At 39.3% G+C, this 22,246-nt stretch overlaps 2 protein-coding genes across 4 annotated transcripts in view; one reads left to right on the top strand and one right to left on the bottom strand.

The window, feature by feature from the left end:
- ANLN (anillin, actin binding protein) overlaps positions 1 to 22,246 on the bottom strand; it is a 75,497-nt gene that overhangs the window by 41,479 nt on the left and 11,772 nt on the right. The window lies entirely within an intron of this gene.
- MATCAP2 (microtubule associated tyrosine carboxypeptidase 2) overlaps positions 1 to 22,246 on the top strand; it is a 28,395-nt gene that overhangs the window by 1,233 nt on the left and 4,916 nt on the right. Inside the window, exons 2-6 of the mRNA XM_050330575.1 lie at positions 6,125 to 6,807; positions 15,638 to 15,781; positions 17,937 to 18,069; positions 19,270 to 19,575; positions 20,095 to 20,192. Coding sequence (XP_050186532.1) covers positions 6,125 to 6,807; positions 15,638 to 15,781; positions 17,937 to 18,069; positions 19,270 to 19,575; positions 20,095 to 20,192 — 1,364 coding nt within the window. The remainder of the gene's footprint in view (positions 1 to 6,124; positions 6,808 to 15,637; positions 15,782 to 17,936; positions 18,070 to 19,269; positions 19,576 to 20,094; positions 20,193 to 22,246) is intronic.

Genomic DNA, 22,246 nt, shown 5'->3' on the forward strand with positions numbered 1-22,246 from the left:
TCAGTGCCTTATATCCTGAGTCTATTAAATCAATGGGAGTTTGCTACTTGATTTCATTAGGGCCAAGTCTTCACTTTTACTGATTATTACTGTGCTCATGTAATTTAATTTGAAGAACACAAATTTGGAGTCAGTTACATAATACCATATTTCAGTGTAGAAATGTGCATGCAAGAAACTGCTGGCAAGTCAGTTCATACTTTTTTTTTTTTTTTTAAGGTTGAAAGGGTATATCTTATATATCATTGTACTTTCAAAGAAGAAAATACAAATTGCAGAGTTCAAAATCATGCCAATCAGTTCTGTAAATGTGGCAGTTAATGAATCAGATGTACAAGTTTTACGATAGCTGAAACTTGCCCTTGGTTTTGAAGCTCAGAATTAAAAGTTGAATGACAGATAACACCTTTACAGAAGTAAAGTAAATAGGTGGATATTTGAGGGGAAAAAAGTCTTAGGTTAAATGTCAAAGTTCCCAACATCATACAGGCTCTAGTTAATAACTATGATGCTTGTGAAACTAGAAGATAACTCAGTGCCAGTCTTTTTACAGGAACTCATTGACTTATTCTACTGTTAAATCATTTTCATTATAGACGGAATTATATTATAGTCTGTCTAGTTCAAGTTGCCTAAGAACTTCTGTTTAAAACTGGAGTGTTTGTAAACATTAAAGGTGTTTATAGTGGTGAGGAAATAGAATATAGGATTCTAGTCAGGTTCTGTTATGCCACAAACAAGCCTGTGGCGTTGAGAGGCAGTGGAACATTGCAGATTCACATACAACATTTTATGTTTCCTGTTTTTTGCAGAATATTTTTTCTACAGCCCTCTGCACTCACAACCATACAATCTAGAGTTCATAAACTATAGAGTTCATAAACTACAGGCAGTTGTTAATCTATTCAAATTGTCTGAATATTGAAGATAAATTTTTCTTTCTAATGTAATTGTACCTTTACATAGTGTGTCAAAGGAGGAATCTTGTCACATCTGTATATTTTCTTCTCATCTCTGTTTCAAACTTAAGCATTTATTACTTGTAGACAAATCACGTACGTTATTTGCATTTCTATAAATTTGAAAATTCAAGTCAAGCTATTGGAAATTATTTCTGATTCTGAGCAAAAAGAAATTCAACCATATTCTAGCATGGTAATGGTGAACTGAAAGTAGCTCAGACCATTACCTTCCTAGGATAGGAGGAACTGCTTCATGAACATCTTTGCTAAGCACCTTAAGAATCATACTTGCACTTTGGAAAGGATTTGTCTGTTGTGCAAATATAACCTGAGTGACAGCTGCTTGAAAACTGCAGGAGCTCTCTACTATTTTAGAGCAACGCCAGCTGGGCAGAGAGGGATCTGTGCCCACAAATACCTGTCATTAACCTCATTCCACCTATGGAACAGGTATTTAAGAAGCTGCTTAAATAGTAGCTGCCCTGCAGCCTAGAGGAAGGTATTTATACAACACTCTCCAAAGTCTAGAAATTTCTAAATCTAAAATCTAGTGAGATTTTACCACTCATATTATTAATTTAATACAAGATTAGCTGAATTTATCAGTTTCTAAAGGATGGAGACAAATAATATAATCTAGCTCCTGAATATAACATAAAAATGAACATATTTTTCCTAACAAATAACCACTGACAAGGTTAGACAACGTTTGCAATGGTACAAAGTTCAAGGCTAGTGACTGGAATGCAACTTCCACGTGGAAAGTGTTTGATTAGTGCAGAATTATAATGAGGTTTGTGGTTCCCACATATCCTCTGTTAGTGGTCTTGGACTCCATCCCCTTTCCAGTACTGCTGTGACACTGGAATAGCTACATGAATGGAAGTTACACAGGCAGGGGTAAAACTCTGCTGTTTGCCAAGTCGATACTGTGTTATTTTGAATTGTTCTGCGACACATGGTACATTTGTGTCTGCAGGATGGATTAAGTCCAGTATGGCCAATTCCAACAGATACCTTAACAATGAGGAACTTGTGGCACTTGGGGCACAACCTGCTCTTTTGTGAGATTCTTTAGAAACACAGGGGAGTTGCCATTGGATGGATGGCTGCCCTGCTAGCCCACCTTACGGGGTAGCAGAAGCCAAACACTGTGACTCTAAAGAGGGGTAGAGCTCTACTCTGTCCCAAACTGGATGAAGTTGCCATTAACAGAAGGTGTTTCTGTCCTTTGGTGCCCTGATTATGCCAAAATGGGGACAGTCAGCTCTTCTTCCCCTTCCTTGCTTGTGTGTACATCACCTTGCACTCTGAATCTGGCAGATTGTTTCACGTGATATTTCACCCTAGGTGAAATTTCACTATAGGTCTCTAGGACCTATATTTTTATTACTATTTTGTTGCAGAAAAGAACAAAATATAATGAAATGGAAGTAAACATGATGGAAACTGTTTTAGGAAGAGGCTATCTTAGTTTTATCATGAGGGGTTTTTTTATTTGTTGAAGGACTTGGGGCTTTGTGACTTTTGAGTGTTTGGAAGCAAGAGCAATGAAGAAAATCTTTGTAAATAAATGTCATGTTTTTAGAGAGGGTCTCAAAGGTAACTGGAGGCTTGGGATTATATTCTTTTGACAGTTTTCTACTGCAAAAAATCAAATATGTAAAGTCAGGAAATTCAGATTTGTGTTTTCAGAACACAAGTAACACGTGTGTATGAGATACAAAAGATAAAACCTATATGATCTGTAGCATGATAAGCAGGATAGAGTTATACCATAGCATGGTAATTTTCAATTTGCTTTTTTCATACCATTTAGAAGTAACCTGTAGACATCTGTCCATTGGTATCCAGAATTTAAAAGCTGGAAATCACTGCTAAGCTGTCTACGTAATTAATCCAGGTTGATAATCCATTCTCTGACTGGCTATTTTATAACAGAAGGGTTATCTCAGTAATTTTTGGGACACTGAATCACGTTTTCAGAAGGCAGGCTGTGCAATTAATTGGTTTAATATTCAGAATGCTAGACCTCCATTTCAATCATCTGGCATTGCTAATCCTTGGCAACTCTTGAATATAGCTATGTAAGTCACGCTTCCTAGAAGACACTGTATTCTTATTCTAGTTGATGCTGTCTGATTTACAGATGTGAGTTTAAAACATCTGTTATAGCTTAAACAAACATACTGGAGAAAGAACTTTAAGTTTGGTGCTTTGAGACATGATGTTGACATAGTCTTAAGTATTATTTTCTAAGTTATTTGGTAAAATAATGATGTTCAGAGGATCTACGCAGAATTTTAGAAAAAAAACCAGTTAAATAGCTTCTGTGAAAATGGCTGCTGTGTTATCTATTACGATATTTCAAATCTGCTGGATTACCTGTTGATTCTAGGCTTCCAGAACAAATAGGCATGAACATTATCCTTCTTTAGCTGGAGAGAAATTAAGGACAGCCACACTTAGCTTGGCAGCTGAAAAATCGCTTTGCTACAAGATTGTGCATATAAAGTAACTACAGAATTGGGGACAACTATTTTTGATATCAGCCATGTGCATGTGAAACCTGCCAGTGAGTGTTCAGCACTCAATCACCATTTGTGACACTTTCAAGAGAATTCTGGCTTATGGTGTTGAGCAATTGTCTAGATATAAATGCGTTTATTACTGGCCAAGTGTACTACTTAGCTCTGAAAGCTTGCTGTCACGAGTTTTTGATGTTAGATTGACACAAGAGCGTGGGGAAGAGGAGGGAGAGTGATATGATTTAAGGTCCTTTTGAGTTGTTTCTTTGAACTCAGTTTCTGCTTTTTTCTTTTCTATTTATCACTTCTTATATACGTGTGTGTTATTAGCTCAAATTATTCCCTATGTAGGAGCAATTCGAGTCTTCTTTACTCCTTGTGACTTTTATGAATTGGTTAGCAGAGGAGGTGAAGTGTTAATGCCATTAGTGTTATATTATTCCCTTGTCTGTATTTTAAGAAGTGGCTGTGTAATTTCCAACTTCAATTTTGTCTATGCCAGTCACATGCTCAGAAATTTAATATGGATTCAGACATTCTGGAAACCTTGGTTTTCATTTACCCTTCTTGAAAGTAAGGATTCTCATACTGTAATAGCTGGTACGGTCTGAAGTTAATCTCAAATACTTGCCAAGAAGTACCAGAGTGGTCATCCCATTCTGTTGTCCAAAAAATGTATCTCATTTTGTGTAGTTAGTTTGATGTTGTTTTCCTTGTGATGGGGAACTGTGCTTTCTCACCATGACAGCTCATGGTAAAGCAAGATAAACCATGTAGGCAGGTTGTCACATACGTGATGAGAACGATCTGACAGAATTTGAACAGGAATGCCAAGGAGCACATTCCTGTGCCAAGCATAGAAAGGGAATTCTCAAACTTACCACGAAACAGAACTGAGTTTGAATAAGATATGTGAGCTTTTGTGAAAGAGAATAATCTTCTATCTCTATCTTTCTGGTGGAGGAAATGCCCAGGCCACAGATTGCCCATTGCATGTTCATGTGAATAGGACCTCTGTCCTCTTGCTTTTTCAGACAGCATCTTCAGGAGAACTGAGGAACACAGGTTGACATGGAACTGACAGAGATCCAACAGCATGAAATACGTTGTCATGGTGCTTATGTTGGGAGCAAAACTTAATTTTACTGTGAAAATAAAGCTGAAATTAAACTACCATCATTTTTTTTCCCCTTGGAGGCATTTAATGATCTCTTGCTAATGTTCCATTCAGAGTATAATTACTGTATGTAAAGTAATTATGGCTCAGCTATGTATAACTGTCGGATGAAGCTCAAATCCCTTTTGCGGGCTTTAATCAAGCTCCAGCCACATCTCCTCTTCTGTGAATCCTTTCGTTTTATGTGCAGAAGTAGAAAGCATTTCTCTGTGGCACGGTTTATTATTGATATCAGCCATGTGCATGTGAAACCTGCCAGTGAGTGTTCAGCACTCAATCACCATTTGTGACACTTTCAGGAGAATTCTGGCTTATGATGTTGAGCAATTGTCTGGATATAAATGCATTTATTACTGGCCAAGTGTACTACTTAGCTCTGAAAGCTTGCTGTCACGAGTTTTTGATGTTAGATTGGCACAAGAGCTTACTTTTGCCTCACCTGATGTTCTAGGATGAGCTGGTTGTCAAGAGAAGGGAACTATTAGAACCAGCGAAGCAGTGTCGCTTCTCTCTAACAAGGTCACACAAATGTTAAATGCAGTTTTAATCCTCACTGATCCTTCCATGCAGCTGCTCTGCACCAGGGACCCATCTCCCCCTGAAGGCTGTGCCAGGGGTCAGAGCAAGAAAGGAGGGTTCATTCATTAAAAGAACCTCGTTTGCTTCTTGCATTTAGTTAGTTTAAGAGAACACTTGAGAAGAAACATTGTTAAGCCAGTTGTTACTGTACAACAGCTTTGAATAGATGAAATTACCAGTGTTGTCTTAAGGCTTTTCAGGAGCGTAACTAGCTGATCTTTCTTCTCTCTCCTCTTTAAGTACAGCTTACTGTCTGTATTAAGACTGAACACGTGAAACTGACATCTTTTAAACTTATATTACTATTCGTGTGGTGGTGTAAATTGTTCACAGTGGCTGGCCCATTCCGAAGTTCTCATCCTTTGCTGAGAGTAAATTCTGTGAATCACATTTTGCAGATGAGATCGCACCAGGCTGCTTATATCACAGCACAGATCCCCGTGGGACTTCACTGTAAATACTGCTCACACACTCCTATACAGTTTCCTATTTTTTAAGTTTTTCTTTATCCATACAGGAAGCCTTCCTTGCACAATAAAGACCAATCAGATTTTGCTCAAAACCAAACATTTGTTAATGTAACAGTAAACACGCATGAAATCCCAAAGAGCCTTGTGTTAAACAACTTAGTTCTGAGCCACAGTGTAGTTGTGCGTGGAGATCCAGCTAAACAAGTATTTCATGCTTGCAAGTCCCAGTCTAATTGTTCAAAAGTGATATGCACACTCAATTCTCCCCTATGTCTAAAAGTCAAGGTTGTGTTTTATTTGTCTTGCAGTTTTGAGTCCTCAAGATTTGTATCGCTGTGTGAAACAATCAAATTTGTCCTCATCTTTTTCTTTTTTTTTTCTTCCCCTCCCCCCCACCCCTCAATGCAGAAAAACTTCACTGGCCTAAGACAGAGCTTTCTAGGAAATCAATCCTGAGTCTGGAAGTACATAAGCTGAACATTAATAACGAAAACAGCCTCCAGCATCCACCTTCTGGGATCCTTAAGGACATTTTCACGACAGGAACCAGTAGCTACAATGTCCTTCTGCAGAGCAAGGAGGAGAAAAAACACTATGCCCCAAAGCAGGCAGCTGCTCACCACAAGAAGCACAGGAAAACCTCCAAGGGTTCTACCACCCTGCGAAGCAGCGAGCACCGCAAAGTCAAAGCCCCGCTACCCTTGCTCAGCAGTGGGTGGTACTGCACAAACAGACAGCCCGCCATCCTCGTCACTAGCCCAGTGGCTACCAGTGTGAAGTTTACAAACAGCATTTCAGTTGCAGGGAGCAGCACAGGACTGCCACCTCGACCCAGAAGTAGAACTAAGAGGCATTTTAATCTGACAAAGCCAAAGCAATCCCAGTCCTCAAAAAGCAAAGGAAAAGAAGGCGATGTGTCTGGCCAAAAACTCTGTTTACTAACTGCAATCAAGCCCTCCAATGTGGAGAAAGAGAAGATTAAATTCTTCAACTCAGATTTCACATATAATCCTCAATTTGAATATGAAAACCCTGCTCTGCCAAATGTGTTAGCTAAGCACAGCCATGCATCTGACAGATTTCTTAAGCAGGTATAGTTCCTTTTTTCCCTCCTATTCCACTGGTTATTTCTTCCTACACCTAGATGGTATTTGACTTTGTTTGTACGACATCATTTCTCCTTATCATCCTCCCCTGCTGTTTGAAAAATGCATCAAAGATGAGAATGCAATAGTAAAACTGAAATAAAATATTTTTTATTAAAAAATTAAAGCCTTCCTAGAATTTACAGTATTTTGTGAGATAAAGGCACAGTTCCTTATAATTGGGTTTACATGAAACAGAATTTAAAGCAAGAGTGTTTTTTAGGCAATGAAGCAGAATCTAGTACAGGAAAAATACAGTGCCCGAATAGGCAGAGGAATAAAGTAGCGTGGAAACATGGAAACTCTGCCAATCCGCTCGGTGATACAGGGATTGGGAGGGGATAGGAATTATTTGAGGTCATCATTATTGGATAAGCGTATTTTGATGCTCCTTGTTTTAATCAACTTAGAAAGGATATGCATATTCCATTCCAGAAAGAGGTAAAATTTAAAAAGGCAAACCCCTCCTTTTTTTTTTTTTTTCCCCTCCATAATATGCAGCCACACTGGTAATATAGCTACAGACATTCCCAACTGCCTCAGCTTCCTACCTGAGTCACAAAAAAGTCCCAAACAACAACAAAAGCCTTGCTTTCAACTTTGACCTGAGTGACAAAAACTGCTGCTTATCTATAAAATAGCAGAAGCAGTACTCTTCCCACTTTTGCTATTTTTAAATGGTTTAGAAGTATCTTATTTAAGTCTGACAAGTTTTTCTAAATGGAGAATCTTATGTTTCAAGTGATACTTAACTTTGGAAGACATCCTGCCATTCCAGGAGCTTCACTTCTTTGAGATATGAATATTTCACTTAAAAGCTCCCAAAATTCCTGGTGAAAAGGATACATGAATTAAAATACCATAGAATCTAAGAACTGGTACTTGACTTGTGAACAGAGTGACTTTGTTTTTTTCGAATCCAAGAATGCACGAAAGTGTTATATACCCATTAAATCATTGTATTGATGGTCTTGGTCTGCATTTTCACATTGAAAATATCTGTATATTTTAAAAACTCAGTTTCTTGCTTTTCATTAAAAATTTATTTTCTTTCTGAGAACAGCCATTCTGTTCTTACAGTCCATCTTCCACTCTTCTAAACAACCAACCAAATCATACTGACATCAAATAAAACTGCTCCTTGACTAGAGCTTTTTAACAAGTTTTCTGTTGATTTTTATAGCAATATTAGCAAGATCAATCACAGATTACAGCAAGTCAACAATAACTAATTTGCCAAACTGAATTTAATACAAATTATCCCTTTCAGTGTGGTCTAGCAGAGCCTTAAAAGTTATTTTATGCATGCTCATTTTCTGGATCAATCTTGTCATTTGTTTACCCTTCTTTTAATAAAAACACCCTACACCTAAATGATGAATATTTTAATAATGAATAATTCCTCAATATTAATCTGATTTGTAACTCTGCCTTTTTCCCTGTCCATAAAAAGCCTGGGAAAATAAAGTCTTTGTAACAGCTTTATAAAAGCAGTGAAGGATTTAATATACAATGAAGCATGATACTTCTGAAAATTAGCAATGAGGAGGTAAAATGCTTCACAAGATTTAGTTTAAGTCTCTAGAAGAGCATTTATTCAAAGTTCATCTCCTAAAAATACTGAACAAAAATATCTTGCACTTAAAAATTACTAAACCAGCAGCTTTAACACAGCTCCAAGCCCAGCAGGTGTCACTCTCTCTTTTTTATCTACAACTAGCTTTAGAAATTTTCATCTCCACGCAAATTTAAATTTAATTTCATGCAAATTCACTATCCAGAAAAAGCAGCACTAATCAAAATTTTAATCAGCAACTATTGTAGGAGCACTTGCTTTTCCTCATTGCTATTTTTTTTCCCCACGCCGATTTTACTTGTCAGAAGAAACACGTAGAAATCTTATAGGAAGTTCAGTTCAGGAAAGATGACTTCACTTGGAAAAAAGTACTCACAGTATCAAGAATTGGGTCTGAAGTAAAAATACAACTGTGCACAGTCATCCTGCAAGAGGATGAATTCGGGTTTTTGTTTGTTTGTTTGTTTTACCAGTTTTGGCTTTTATTTATTGTTGTACTTATTTTAGAAAGCTTTGCTATCTGCGAACAGAATGATTCTCATTTTATTTTACAAAAGGTGCTCACTGCAACTTACATGTGCTTGCTCTTTTATGAATAAAAAGCTGTAAAACCAGGTTTTTACTGAGAGAACTCACCATTTTTATAGGGGGCTTTTAGGTTACTTCTGTGAAACGAACTCAAAACCTGACATTTCAGAATTTTAGAGGATTTTTAATCATTTCAAAAATACTTTTACCCACAGCTGTGCATATCCTGCTAGGACATTAAAACAGATTGTGTTTTCTTATTACCCTTTCTGCTTTTGTGTGTATCTATGAAATTGGTTAATACAGCATTACTGCAATATGTCTGGAAGACAAATCACGCTCTGCCCCATTTATTTGGGTTTTTTAAAGGCAAAGAACACTGTGGTTTTGCAAACCATTAACACAGCAATGCTGGAATGAGGAACACAGAGGCTTGTGAGCACTTACTTTGTCCCTGTGCCTCTACTTAAAGATTTTAAACTTGAGCACAGCCCAATAGTTTTATTGGTTGACTTCTCACAGGCATAGAGAAAACATTTTTGAGTTACTAATACATTTTAAAAATACTAATTTTAATGTCTTTCTTCTCATACTTTGTTTTGTTTCTTTACTTCTCTCTTTCTGCTTTATGTTGTTTTCCTCATAATAAGCTTCTTCATGAGTCTCACAATATGTGCCTTTAGGGAAGCAAACTTGAGAATTAAAAAATAGCCTGCAGATTTGCAGCTTTTCACATTGATTGACACAGCTGATATTTCAGAAATTAATTCTCTTATTGCAGTGCTTCAAGGTCACTACAGTGCTCGAAGTCCTTCACTGTTAAGTTTCTTAACGCTTTAGCTGTTTGTTATTTTTGCTCAGATGCTAGAGGTGGCAATACTTACTTAAAAGTAATTGTTCCCAGTGTTGCAGAGCAGATGACTTAAGAGTTGCAGTTTGCTGAAACAAAATCAGCAAGTTGCAACTTCAAGTGACCTGTATCTTTGAATTTACAAGGAGGCAAGAAATCTAGTTCTCTATATATATATTTTTAAGAAATACAAACAAACAACCCCCCCCACCACTATTTTGTCGAATGAGCAATCCCCCATGAATGAGTTGTACATCCTCTTCCCTTGCACTCATAAAAATATAGCAGTTTTGACTTAATAAATAAACCAGTTATGCCACATTGCAAGTGTTTGTGTGACATACCTATTAAGGCAATAATACAAGTAGCCTACAATTAGCAAATTTATCAGATGTTGAAAAAAAAAGGTTAGGTGGAGCTGGAAGGCTAAACAACATGACTCTCAAACTGAGTTCAACACTTTGCTATGTCCAAGTGATGTCACAGCTTTGGCATGTTGAAGATTCAAAAACATGACACGGTCTGTAAAGAGCACCTAATTGTGAAACACTTCATTCTTTACTAGTAACAAATTCTCTCCTTAACTAAGATTTATGGATAAGGCATGCTAATATATAACACAAATTTTATCAGGCCATCCAAGTAGCGCAAGTTCCCAGGATCCAAGACAAACATCTGGCTTCCTCTGGAAGAGACCATAGATCTCTCCTGGTGATACTACAATAGGAGCATAGGTTTATTGCGGAACACACTCTCATACAAAAACCAAGCAAGTATTAATTTTTAATTCCTTACAAAGTACTCCAAAAGTTTTCCATTAAAAGCATTTTTAACAGCTCCAAATTACTTAAACATGTTCTTTATCCCACTAAGAACAAGCATGGAAAAGAAAAGCCACTGTAAACACTGAATAAAACTCAAACTATTACAGCCTGAGTGGACTAGCATCAAAAACCTGCACTTACCTCCCTCCCTGCATTTCTCTTGACCCCAAAATTTTATGGCTGTTGATTAAAACTAACAAGTTCAATTTGGTACCTCTTAGTGTTTACATAATCATGCACCTATATGCATGATAACATGATGATAACCTCTTAGTGTTTACATAATCATGCACATAATCATTTCCCCTAGCAAATAAGCTGTGCAGGGAGGAAAGCAATGGTGTCTGCAAGCCTTGTCTGTCTTGTAGATCTCAGCAGAGACTGTGACCCTTCTGAAGCAGAGCTGCTTCTGAATGTAGGAGGAGCTGACTTGAATGTAGGGGGCTGAGCCCCTTTTCTGACTTGGTCCCCTCAAATGACTCATGAGTGTGTCTTATCAGTGCATTCTTCTACAGGACCTCTCAAGTAACTAAAGCTGCGTTCTGTGTATGGGTGACCTGGGATTCGGAGACCTACTTGGCTGTAAATAATTTGTTTTAAAAAGCCAACACCACTACAGCCCAAACCAGGCAATTAAACAGCCTTGTCTTGCTTTTGTTAGTGCTTCTGTGTCATTGCTTTCTTGAGCATCAGTAGAGTTTGCCGTGCAAGGGGGCTTGCCCTGAGACTGCTGCTTTTTTTTGGTACTCTTTGGTAGTGTTAAGAGAGGTTGAAGCAGACCTTTTAGCTAACTAAGAATAAAAAGAATAGGAATTACTGTTCTTAACCAGTAACATGGCACAGCCACATAGTTCTTCATTTCTTCCATTTTTTTACCTGTTCCTGAGATTCTGCTTTAGGAACTGTGGCAATATCAGTATTCTGCTGGCTCAGAGGCTGAATAATAAGCTCACAGTTGGATGCTAGAATAGACAGGACCTGGCATGCTGGTCTGGATTTTCCCCTTTCCCAGCAAGTTCTTGCAACACCTGACTGAGTCATCTCATCTTGGAGAGGGGTGCAGAACACCAAATGAAGGGCTTGGTGTTGTATTGAGTGCCTGGAAACCAGAAATTTCCCAAAACTTTTCCCCGAGGAACCATCCCCAGGTAAGGTGGTTGTGGCAAGAAGTGTCAAAACCAGCAAAAGGCTGGGAATGGGGACTATCTCAGTGCTGGGGCAATCTGCCACTCTCCAGAGATTTGTGTGCTGATGGCAATGTGTGTTTGTGATGGCTCTCCCTGTTGTTTCAGTGCTTCCAGAGCCACACCTGCCCACTTGGAAAGAATTATCGAGACTTCTTCTGTTTCACTTGAAACAGAGTCAAGAGGGAAGGTGTTAGGGGTGAGCATCCTTCTTAGTAATTTTTTATTATGTGTCCAGCAAAAAGGAGGCTTAAGCTTAATGACTTCCTCAGCATGCATGGGTTCAAACTTGCAACATCTATTTGGACATGGCTGGAATGCCAGGATATGGCACATAAAGTAGAGGAAGCACCCTTCAGTATCCCACCCTTCCCCTTGGAGCTGCAAACTGCATCAGGTTGAGGTGGAAGAGGCCAGAGAGTCTCTGTGCTTCTTCAGGAGGATCTATCTACAACTTGGACCTCCTTGCTCCCAAACTTGTGCTTTCTGCCTTAGCACGGAGGTCTCAGCTCCAGGGAGTTTGCTTTTACAGACAGCCAAGCAGGAAGTTTAATGTGTGTTTGGTGTTCAATGCTCATTTTCTCACTGTTTGTTATGGTGAGGTGGTTTTAGAAAATACCTGCACTCTAAGAAATGTAGGAGAGTCCTCTGGGATAACACCACCTATGTAATACTGCATCTCATAATACTAATATATTTATAAATCAAAGCATCAGAATGGGATTGCTAATACAGTTTACAAGCCCTTCTCAAACATCCTTATTGTTATGAATTTTCACATTGAGAAGAAACTGCCCCCTTGCTCTCAAATGGTTTTGACAGTCCTCTGCTTCATCAAGCCTGTTCTCATCCATCCCTACTCAACTGTGATCAGCACTCTAGATTTGTCCTGCTCTTTTCATAAAGTCTGTAATGTATCTTTGCAATTCTTTGAGCTTGCTTTCTATCTTTTGGTACCTTTATTGGCTTTCTTCAGCCTATGAATCTCACTTGCCTGTTCTTCTCCATCCAAAGGCTTTGTTATCACAATGTCAGAAAAGCTTTTTTATCATCATTTGGTATGAAACTGAACTGGATGTGATGTTTGGTTTGCTGAGAGGCACAATAGGCATAAAAATGTAGTGGCCTTGTTCCCACTTATTTTGGAGAACCCAACAACCACATGATCCTTTGGATATGGCCAAGTGTTGCCTGAGAGTGGAATGTTGGTTCATCTAAGACAGTGCTGATCCTTGGAACCTACCAACAATTCAGCTCATGGATAGAGCACTTGAGCCAATATCCTGGTCTTATTTGATTTGCTGGTAGAGAAGTGTGGCCTGAGTGCTAGGTACTTCCTGAAAGATGCCTTAAAAACTCTTAAAAAAGGAAAGGAACAAATCCTGGTGGCTTTTGAAAATAACATCCATCCCTCGGTTCCTGCAGTAAATAACTCTCAGAGAATTGAAAGCCAAACCTTTCCACCTGCAGGATCCACTGCGTTTTAAGTCACATTATTTAAAACTTTTGAGAGGAATTGCTGTTCCCTACAACCACACATCTGAAGATAGAAAGACCTGTCTCAGAAAGTGAGGGTTTGGGGGACACCACGCAGCACAGCAACTCTGTGTGCTCACTGTGGTATTGTAACGGGGGAGAGGCAAAGCCAAACCATTTGCCTCAGGTGGTGGCACGGCATTCCTATTTTTCCAGTATCTCTCTTCAGTTATCCTGATGCCTGATCTTAAAATGAAGACCGGAAAAAGAAGATGATGTGTTCTTTGTCGGTGGCTTATTACTCGTGCATTAGGTGCAGGGGCACAGATGCCCAGATGGGCCCCATCCTGGGAACCAGTCAAGTGTCACCAGGGCCCCAGTGGGTCCAGTGCAAGTCCCTGTCAAGTCTGACCTACTGCTGGAGTTAGCACGGTGGTGAGAGAGTTTTGGCTGCACAGGAGGCAGTGAAAGGAAACATGGTTCATGTAACAACACCTGGTGGCTTTGTGGTGAGCCTGTTTCTACCAGAGTCATTCTCATGAGGCCATACAAGCTGACTTTTTTCCAAGTTCTGTGCTGCTGGGCTGTCCCTGAAGAACTGGTGGTGTAGACTTTGAATAACCAGTGGCAGGTTTCTGTTCATCCCTCACTTTCCGATTTGCTATCGGTGCTCTCTGGTGTATGCCCTCTGCTCCCATATAAATAAAGCCTTACTGTGGAGACTCGGGTGCAGTGGGAACAGAGATCACAGCAGTGAGACACAGGAGGTAGATTCTTTGCTTCCAGATTACTTAATGCCCCAGAAATACAGCCTCTTTAAAAAACAGAGAGGGCTAGCTTAATCTGTGCTATGGTAGGAAATTACACACTTTCTTCGCCCTTGAAGAAGAAACCCAGATCTGACCAGAAGGCCCTTGAAATTTAATAAGATGTATTAGGGGCAGACAAAGAAATACTGAATATTAGGTGCAATATTTTTTTGGCATTCAGGTAAGTGATATTTCTCTCATCAAAGAGCTACTGGGCTTTAAGAGTGTGCCTAGCTGTCATTTATGGGTTTCAATAGAAATTACTTGGGGTTGCTTAGTTTCAACTTGAAAAAAACTAAAGTAGGATTGTTAGTAGCTGTGAGAGATAAAAGATTAATCCAATTTTTGTGGACAATTGTCAGCGTGACAATGTCAGAATTACACAGCTGGAAACAAGCATTTTGCCAGCTTCATGCTGAAGGCAGGATGAGCTGACTTGCACAGATATAAGTGTATAATGTAAACAGAGATTCAATCTGCAAGATTTCCACCTTCACTGTTAGTGGTATTTTCTTAGAAAGAGCGTTAATTTTTTAAGGTAATATCAGGAGCTTCTGTTATCAAATCTGTGAAAAAAAGCTATTCTCTGTAGCTGGACTGTTGCTGGGAAAGAGGCTATTCCATACCACATTTTCTTTTAAGGGTGTGAAATGACATACGGGAAAGCAGATTACTGGGGATGAGCATTTCACACCCCACCAGTAACATCTTCAACATGCAGAGTTCGGATAGTGTTATGGGCATCATGCTGAGCTTTCCACCTACAAGGACCTGCTTCTAGCAGCAATACATAAGAGAATTGTTGATACCACTCTGTTTGTCTAATGAAACATGCCTCCTTCATTTTGGGGGGCTATATAGATGTATCGTGGTTTAAATGAGAATTTTAAATGAAAGTTCTGCAAATAAAATTCCTGCTCTCTCTCCTCCTTTCTGAAACAGACACCCATGGTACAGAGGATTTCGTTATAAGGAGACATTTTTGGTTGAAGTATTATCGTTAAAATTATAGTTACACATCTGCTTAATTGTGGATCAGTGTTTCTAAATTAGAAAATACCAAGAAATGAAACGAGATGACACTAATATTTGATCTTTGTAAAATTCTTTAGAAAACCTTAAAAAGAAACATGCTGACAAACTGCAAATGTCTGGAGACCTGTTATATCTGTTTTATAAGGCAGTTGTACAACATTCCCAAAATTAAAGAGGAAATGGGTATTATTTCACCAGACTGATAATCATCTGTGTCATGCTGATGCATGTGGGTCTAAGATGATTTGATCAGAACCTTTTTTTAGTATTTTGGCATTAATGTACATCTGAAGCTGGTATAACTTCATTGCAGATGGTGTCAGCCTGTGTTAAATAAGTACAGCTTGATAGTGACTGTCAATGAGTTAAGAAAAGAAAAAAGATTTTAAAATTAAAAAACAAAGAGAGATTGAGAGGGAGAGAAAGAAAACATGTGCCAATGTGACATGGGGATCTTACTGCGCTGATATTTGCTATGCTTTTGTATTTTATAGTCCATTAACATTATGGAGCGAACATTGCAGAAATATGGAAGCTATGAAAAATTTGAACAGGCCACTGGAGGCAGCTTGCTGACCAAAAGTCGCATCTGGAATCGTGTCAGGAAATACATGGTGAAAGAAGGCTGTCTTGGTGAGGTAAGTAATGCACTGGGTCAGGAAAGAAACATTTATGTAGAACTTAGACATTACACATGGATAGACCCCAGAGACCATCTGGGAGACCTTTCCTCCATAATTGCAAGAATATTCCTTACATCTTATTTTTCTCATGGCTATACCCACTCTAACGTTTGAACAATTGAAACGATGCAAATTCCTTGTGAATGCTTCAGCCATCTCTCTGAGCCTGTTTCCTGATTCATATATGCTTGTTCTTAAATTCACTTCTTTTGGGAGTACCCAAGAACGACACCCTTCCTTCCCTCCTTTTTTCAGCTACTTGGAGACTAGCACATTTCCATTTATTCATCAGTTCTGCCATCCGTTCTCTTGTATCAAATTATTTACACCAAAGGAAAGAGTTAAGAAAAGGCCAAGAAAAATAAGCACCAGCCCAAGAGACTGATTTATAAGAAGCAACACAAATGAAAGTGACATAAGTGAATAAAAATGTCTCAAAGAGGTTGGCTTGTTGAGTGGGTTTGAGTGCTGTTTTTTCCTGGCTTTAACCATCCAATTTGTTAGAGCCCTTTGCAAAAAACTTATTTCCTATATTCAGGATTTAAAAAGACCAGTTAGATGGAGTTACATGGCATTGCTTGGAAAAGTAAGATGAAATCGAATGTTTGAAAAGAGAACTATTCCAAATGAAATCACCAGCTGACACAGTCCAAGACTTGGGTGAGGTCACTGGCAGTGAGCAAGAGGAGTCTGGAATGGGAGATCAAGAGACAAAAAGTAGTTTCCCAGAAACTAGGTTTAATTGGTAAATATAATATTATTAGGAGAAACTGTTAAACTCATCACACAGTTTTGTGAGACCTATGATCTGACACTGATAACCAGACTTTACCTGTGTTTCTAAGAGTCAGGTTAATAAACTACAGTTTAGGGCAAGCATAAAAAAATTTATATGTTTGGTCTTTGCTAGGCTTTTATCTCCCTTTGCGTTCATTTTTGGCTTGGTTTGACCTCATGGAAGCAGGATCCTACATGCTCATCCAGCAGTCCATGTCCTTTTTAATGAAGTGCTTTAGTTTTTCTGCAAAAATGAGATTAATACAGCATGTTTAGTATGGTCTAAAATATTATGAAAATATTCTCTCCACCTGAAGAGATGTCAATAAAGCTAAGTGGTACCTGTGCTTTAAATCTAAATGCTTTGGGATTTACCTATTTTTTCTGCCTCTTAAAAATAAGTTTTATAGGACTGACTGTTTGTTGTTGAACTTGAAGCTGAATGATGAATTTTGAATACAGGGAAGTGTCACATTAATGCCTTTGATCTCTCATTCGGGTTTTTTTTGACACTAAAAAGTCATCTTTCTTTTAAGTACTCTCCCTTGTACTCTTCTGAGCAGTAGTTTCTTTAGGTTTTACATGAAGAGGGAAAGGTGCTTAGCCTTCAACAAAGAGAGTTTCCCTTCTCCCTCTGAGTCACCTGTTTAAAAAGGCTTTTTGAAGTCAAATAACAAAATATTATATAAATATGCATTAATTTCCTTCTCTGACAGTTTTTCTTTTGATGACCAGTTTTGCAAGAGAAAGCAGGAAAGCAAGAACTTATATTCCTGTATAAACCAAAATGAAACAATACCAGCATTTTCATAATATTTCAAGTCCGCGTCATGTAACAGGAAACAAAATACACAATGCTCCCTCCTGCCATTCATGTGGCTTTAGAACTGCAACTGAAAAGGTTTCAGACACTTAGATATATAGATACCATATCAATTTATGTGCATTTACCTAGTATTTTTCAGTTCTCAGTAATACTAAGATAAGTAGACACGGTTCAAAAAATGGAATTTTGTCTAATTTACTCTGCTTATAGTTGCTCCCTGAGCCTTGAATCTAGTCACTGTTACTATATTAAATTTTTCGTTAAATTTTGACTATCTTAACCCTCTTGCCGAATCCTACTAAAGCCTGAGGTTTTGTCAGCAGCACAGGTGAGCAGGATAAACTTAGTGGAGTAAGAAGGGTCTCTCGCAGGTGACTGCTGCTAGCAAGGAAGAGTTGCGAAGGGCAAGGGACCAAAGAGAAATGAAATAATGGAAGGGACAAAGGAAAAAAGCAGGACCAGAAGTGAGAAGAGAGCTCTTTGCTATCTGAACTCTCTCCTCTTCAGATTGTGGTCCATCTCACGGAGGACCTGCTATCCCGAGCCTCAATGACAGTGGTGAATGGCCGCCCCACCCTCACTATCAATATCTCCACTGCACGAGAGCACTGGCTGGAAGGGATGCTGAGACACGAAATTGGTATGAGCGTGACATCAGTTCTTCAGGCAAAGGGGAGTACTTGCATGCATTCCTAATTCTTTCACAATGATGGGCCAGGCACCATATACATACAGAAGGAGGGAACGTCTCTGTGTAAAGAACCTGTGCTTTAGGTGTGCCAAGGGGAAAGAGAAACCTTTTTATCACTTCAGCACGCAGTAAAAGAATTCCTAGGGTTTATGTGCATTAGCACTTTAGGTCAGATCCAGAGCGAGCTTTTGAAGAAAGTCTACCAGCTAGTCCCACTTAACTGCACTGAGGTTCATATGCCAAAGGAATCTTGGAGTAGGCAAAGTGTAATCCTTTCAGATAATGCTAGTCCAGAGGCAGTGCTCCAGGGCATACCTTCTGTGCTGTCACTGCTCAGGGACATTTTGCTCATGAGAGCAATTTAGAGATACTCTGGAGTTAAAAAAAAAAAAAAGGGAAACAAAAATAGTTTGACCGTTCAACCTCAACTCCAGCCATTTCACTTTACAAATCTGTGTTTGTTACGGTGCATTGCTTGCAAATGTAGGCAATGCTTTAGGCAGGAAGAATTTACCCAGTGATCCCTAAACTGCTGTAAGACTGCCTTGGTTTTGCATTGCACAAGCCGGGCCCAGCCCTGTGGAAAATTTCTACAAAATTTTCTGCGCATCTGTTTTAATTAAGTACATCTAAAATGCATAAACTTGGCTAGTGCCTGAATATCAACTGAAGAATAATCCTTGCAATTGCCTTGAACCACTGTTACTCACATTGTAAGGGGACCTAGCATCTTCCAAGGCTGCAGTAGGGCTGTTTAATCACCTTCAGGAGGCAGCATTTCTGCCCCCTTACTTTGATTTTCCTTCCGTCTTGTCACCACGAGGCCTAGCCTGTGCCAGAGACATTCAGCATGTAAGACACTTTTGAGAATTCCTTTCCACTGGCTTGGAAAGTCAAGTCTTCCTGATAGTTGTATTCCTTGGGCATTTTCAGAAGTCTCACTTGCAGTCAGCAGGTGAATATTTGCATGGTGTATCTACCTCTGACAAAATTCTCTGTCGCAGACAAGTTTAAAGTTGTCACTTTCCCCAATTCCAGTCCTACCAAGCTCAGAGTTCTGAAATGGGCATCTCCTTATATATTTTATAATTTTGTGTTAATCATTAGATGCTACCGTTCGAATTGCCATAATCCTTTTTTTCCTTTCAGGAACTCATTATTTTCGTGGTTTTAACAACAACAGCCAGCCTTGGTGCAACCGGAACGGACGTAGAAAACATGGGTTAAAACCAATCAACCCTACAGAAGAGGGGCTGGCGAGCATTCACAGCGTCCTGTTCCGCAAAGACCCTTTTCTTTGGAGAGCTGCCCTGCTCTACTACACCGTGTATCAGGCTAGCCAAATGTCCTTCAGTCGGCTTTTCCAGGACGTGGGGAAATTTGTCAAAGACCCCAACACTAGGTGGGATTACTGCGTACGAGCCAAGAGAGGGTGGACTGACACATCACAGCCAGGTGGGTTCCCTATTTGTCTTCTTTTTTGTACTTCAGGGAGGCGTTCAGAACACGCTGCAGAGCTCCTTCATTATGTCACACAGGAAAACTTTTGCAAAACGGAGAAATGGGACTACACGCTTTCTGAGATGAGGTGTCAGGAATTCCGCTATGGAAAACAAGGCCGAAAATGCACATGTGTGAGACTTTCAGGCTGAATCAGTACAGGATTTCTTTTTGCTGGAAGTGGAATGTAAATACAAAACTGTGAAAAAGTCCCTACTCACAGCTTGACCTCCTTTCATATTTATTACAAGAGATGCAATGTTGCTGTGGTTATTCACAGACGCTATCGTCTGTGTTTGATTTCTTTCTCTGGCTAGTGGGTTTTTGCCTTCTAGTTAGTTTTTGGAAAGGTTTTCCAAGTCAGAGATATAAATGTCTAGTTTTTAAAAATAAAATTGTTCTGCTCATGATGGCTGCTGAGAACATGCCTTGGGCAAACCTTGATAGAGTCAAATGTATCTCCATTCCTTTCAGGTTGTTTCAATAAGGATCAGGTGTATTTGGATGGCATCCTCCGAATCCTGAGGTACAGGGAGTCCATTGATTTCTATCTTCTGACAGCCCTTGGAAAGGTGAGTGGACTCATTATGCCCAAAGAGTACAGTTTTACCATTTCAGCAAGCCTGCCTGCAACGAGCTCTGAGTCATTGTGCTCTCTTTTACTTTGATCTGGAAATCTCAGCTCTGTGCAGCACTTTGAATTGGGCCGTGCAAGTTGCAAATATTTTGAGGTCCTAAAAACTTCTACCCCATTCTCCTCATTCCTAGCTTATGATTTTATCTCCTCAATTAAGATTTTATGGTCATATTTCTCAGACTTTCCTCCCTTTACAGGGTACTACCTGTCTTGTAGCACAACAGACTGGCTTGGCCAAGCAGGACAGGTACTGTATAAGGTGGTGGTCTTAGCAGGAAACAAAATTAGGCATTTGATTCTAGCAAATCCCGTTTTCATCTCAAATTTCTCTTACTGGTGGCACCTGTTTTCCAAAAACCAGGGTGTGGTTTTTCTCCCCAGAATGCACGGTATCTCTACATTCACAGAACATATTTTATGTCCATTCTAACTGTCACAGCTTGTTTGTTGTCAAAATCGTCCTAAGAAGTGCAGAAACTTTGTCACACTTCCTGAACCAAATCCTTGGGTTGCTAAGTTTCCACAGTTCATAAAGCAGGGCTCATACTCACATAAACTGGGAGTTGAATTGACATTAAGCTTTCATTTAGAGCTGCTATACCCACATTTCTGCCTACTTGGCAATAAACGAGTGATAAAGAGAAGGGGCATATTATGATAGAGGATTTTGGTCCACATGTAAGTTTTGCCTTTACTGTCAGAAACATCCATATTGATAAGCAAAAGCTATTTAGGAAACTGAATCAAGTTAGAAAGCTCTGAAAATAAAATTGCACTGTCAAATAAGTCCTTATTCTCTGAAATTTCCTTTTGCTTTAAGCCTGCTGAACTCCACACAGCTTCCGCCTGCTACACTACTAAACACACACTGTTCCTGTGCTGCCTCATGCCTGTCTCTCTTCAGGGAGTCTGGAGGATTGTTAGACCACTTCAAAAAAATAATAAGTCATTCCTTATATAATTACAGATTCCACTATGATCCACATTGCATGGCATCCATAGTAAGGGTCTACAAGTAATTACATCTATTACAAGTAATATAATTCTAGCATATGATAATTTATAAGTGCTTGACTTTACAACTTCTAAAATCAAGGGATCATAAAGGCTATTCTGAATGTTTTTGCAGCAGACATCTCCTGCAGTCAAACTGGAAATTCGCGTGTAAGAGCAGTACCTACTCTCAGCGTCACAGATCAGTCAAGGTCTGCAGAGACCTTTCAACATCATCTAGTCCAGCTCCCATGCTTAAGCAGGGTCAGCTAGAGCAGTTTGCCTTGGACCATGTCCAGTTGGACTTTGAATATTTCCACTGATGGTGACTCCATAACCACCCTGAGTGGCTGGTGCCAGTGTTTTACCACCCTCACCATACAAAAATGTTTTGTGTTCCAATAGAATTTTGTGCATTTCAACTGGTGCCCATTGCCTCTTGCCCTGCCAGCGGGTAGCCCAATTCCCATGTTGTCAGGTGTTTATACGCACAAAGATGCCCCTGAGCTTTCTTTTCTCCAGGCTGAACACTTCCAGCTCTCTCAGCCTTGCCTCATGGGAGAGATGCTCCAGTGCCTTAATCATCTTAGTGACCCTTCACTGGGCCCATTCCAATATCCCCATATACTTTCAGAAAAGACAGGTTCTGTGAGCATAGAGAACGGGACACATGAAGTCTGTTCAACGTACCTAGAAGTGATTAAGGGAAAAACTTGAAGCTTGAGAAAAGATGCTTTTTAAAAGGAGTTGCTTTAAAACTTTTCAGAAAAGAATCGAATACGGGAAGCACTGCAAACCGTTCATGGGGCAATCGCGTGCAAGTAATACCGAGGAGAAACAGAATGCAGATCTTGGGTGCACTTCAGTCTAACACAACTACCAGTTTTAAAAAGCAAAAGCAGCAAAATATCACCTGTTATTGTGTTACCCAAGAAACACGTGAACATATTCCAAAGAGCATAGGTTTTAGCCTCAGTCTTTTTTATCTAGCACAAT

This window comes from Myiozetetes cayanensis, unplaced genomic scaffold, assembly GCF_022539395.1.
Source record: "Myiozetetes cayanensis isolate MyiCay16 unplaced genomic scaffold, myiCay2020 scf1, whole genome shotgun sequence".
In the NCBI taxonomy this organism is placed as follows: Eukaryota; Metazoa; Chordata; class Aves; order Passeriformes; family Tyrannidae; genus Myiozetetes; species Myiozetetes cayanensis.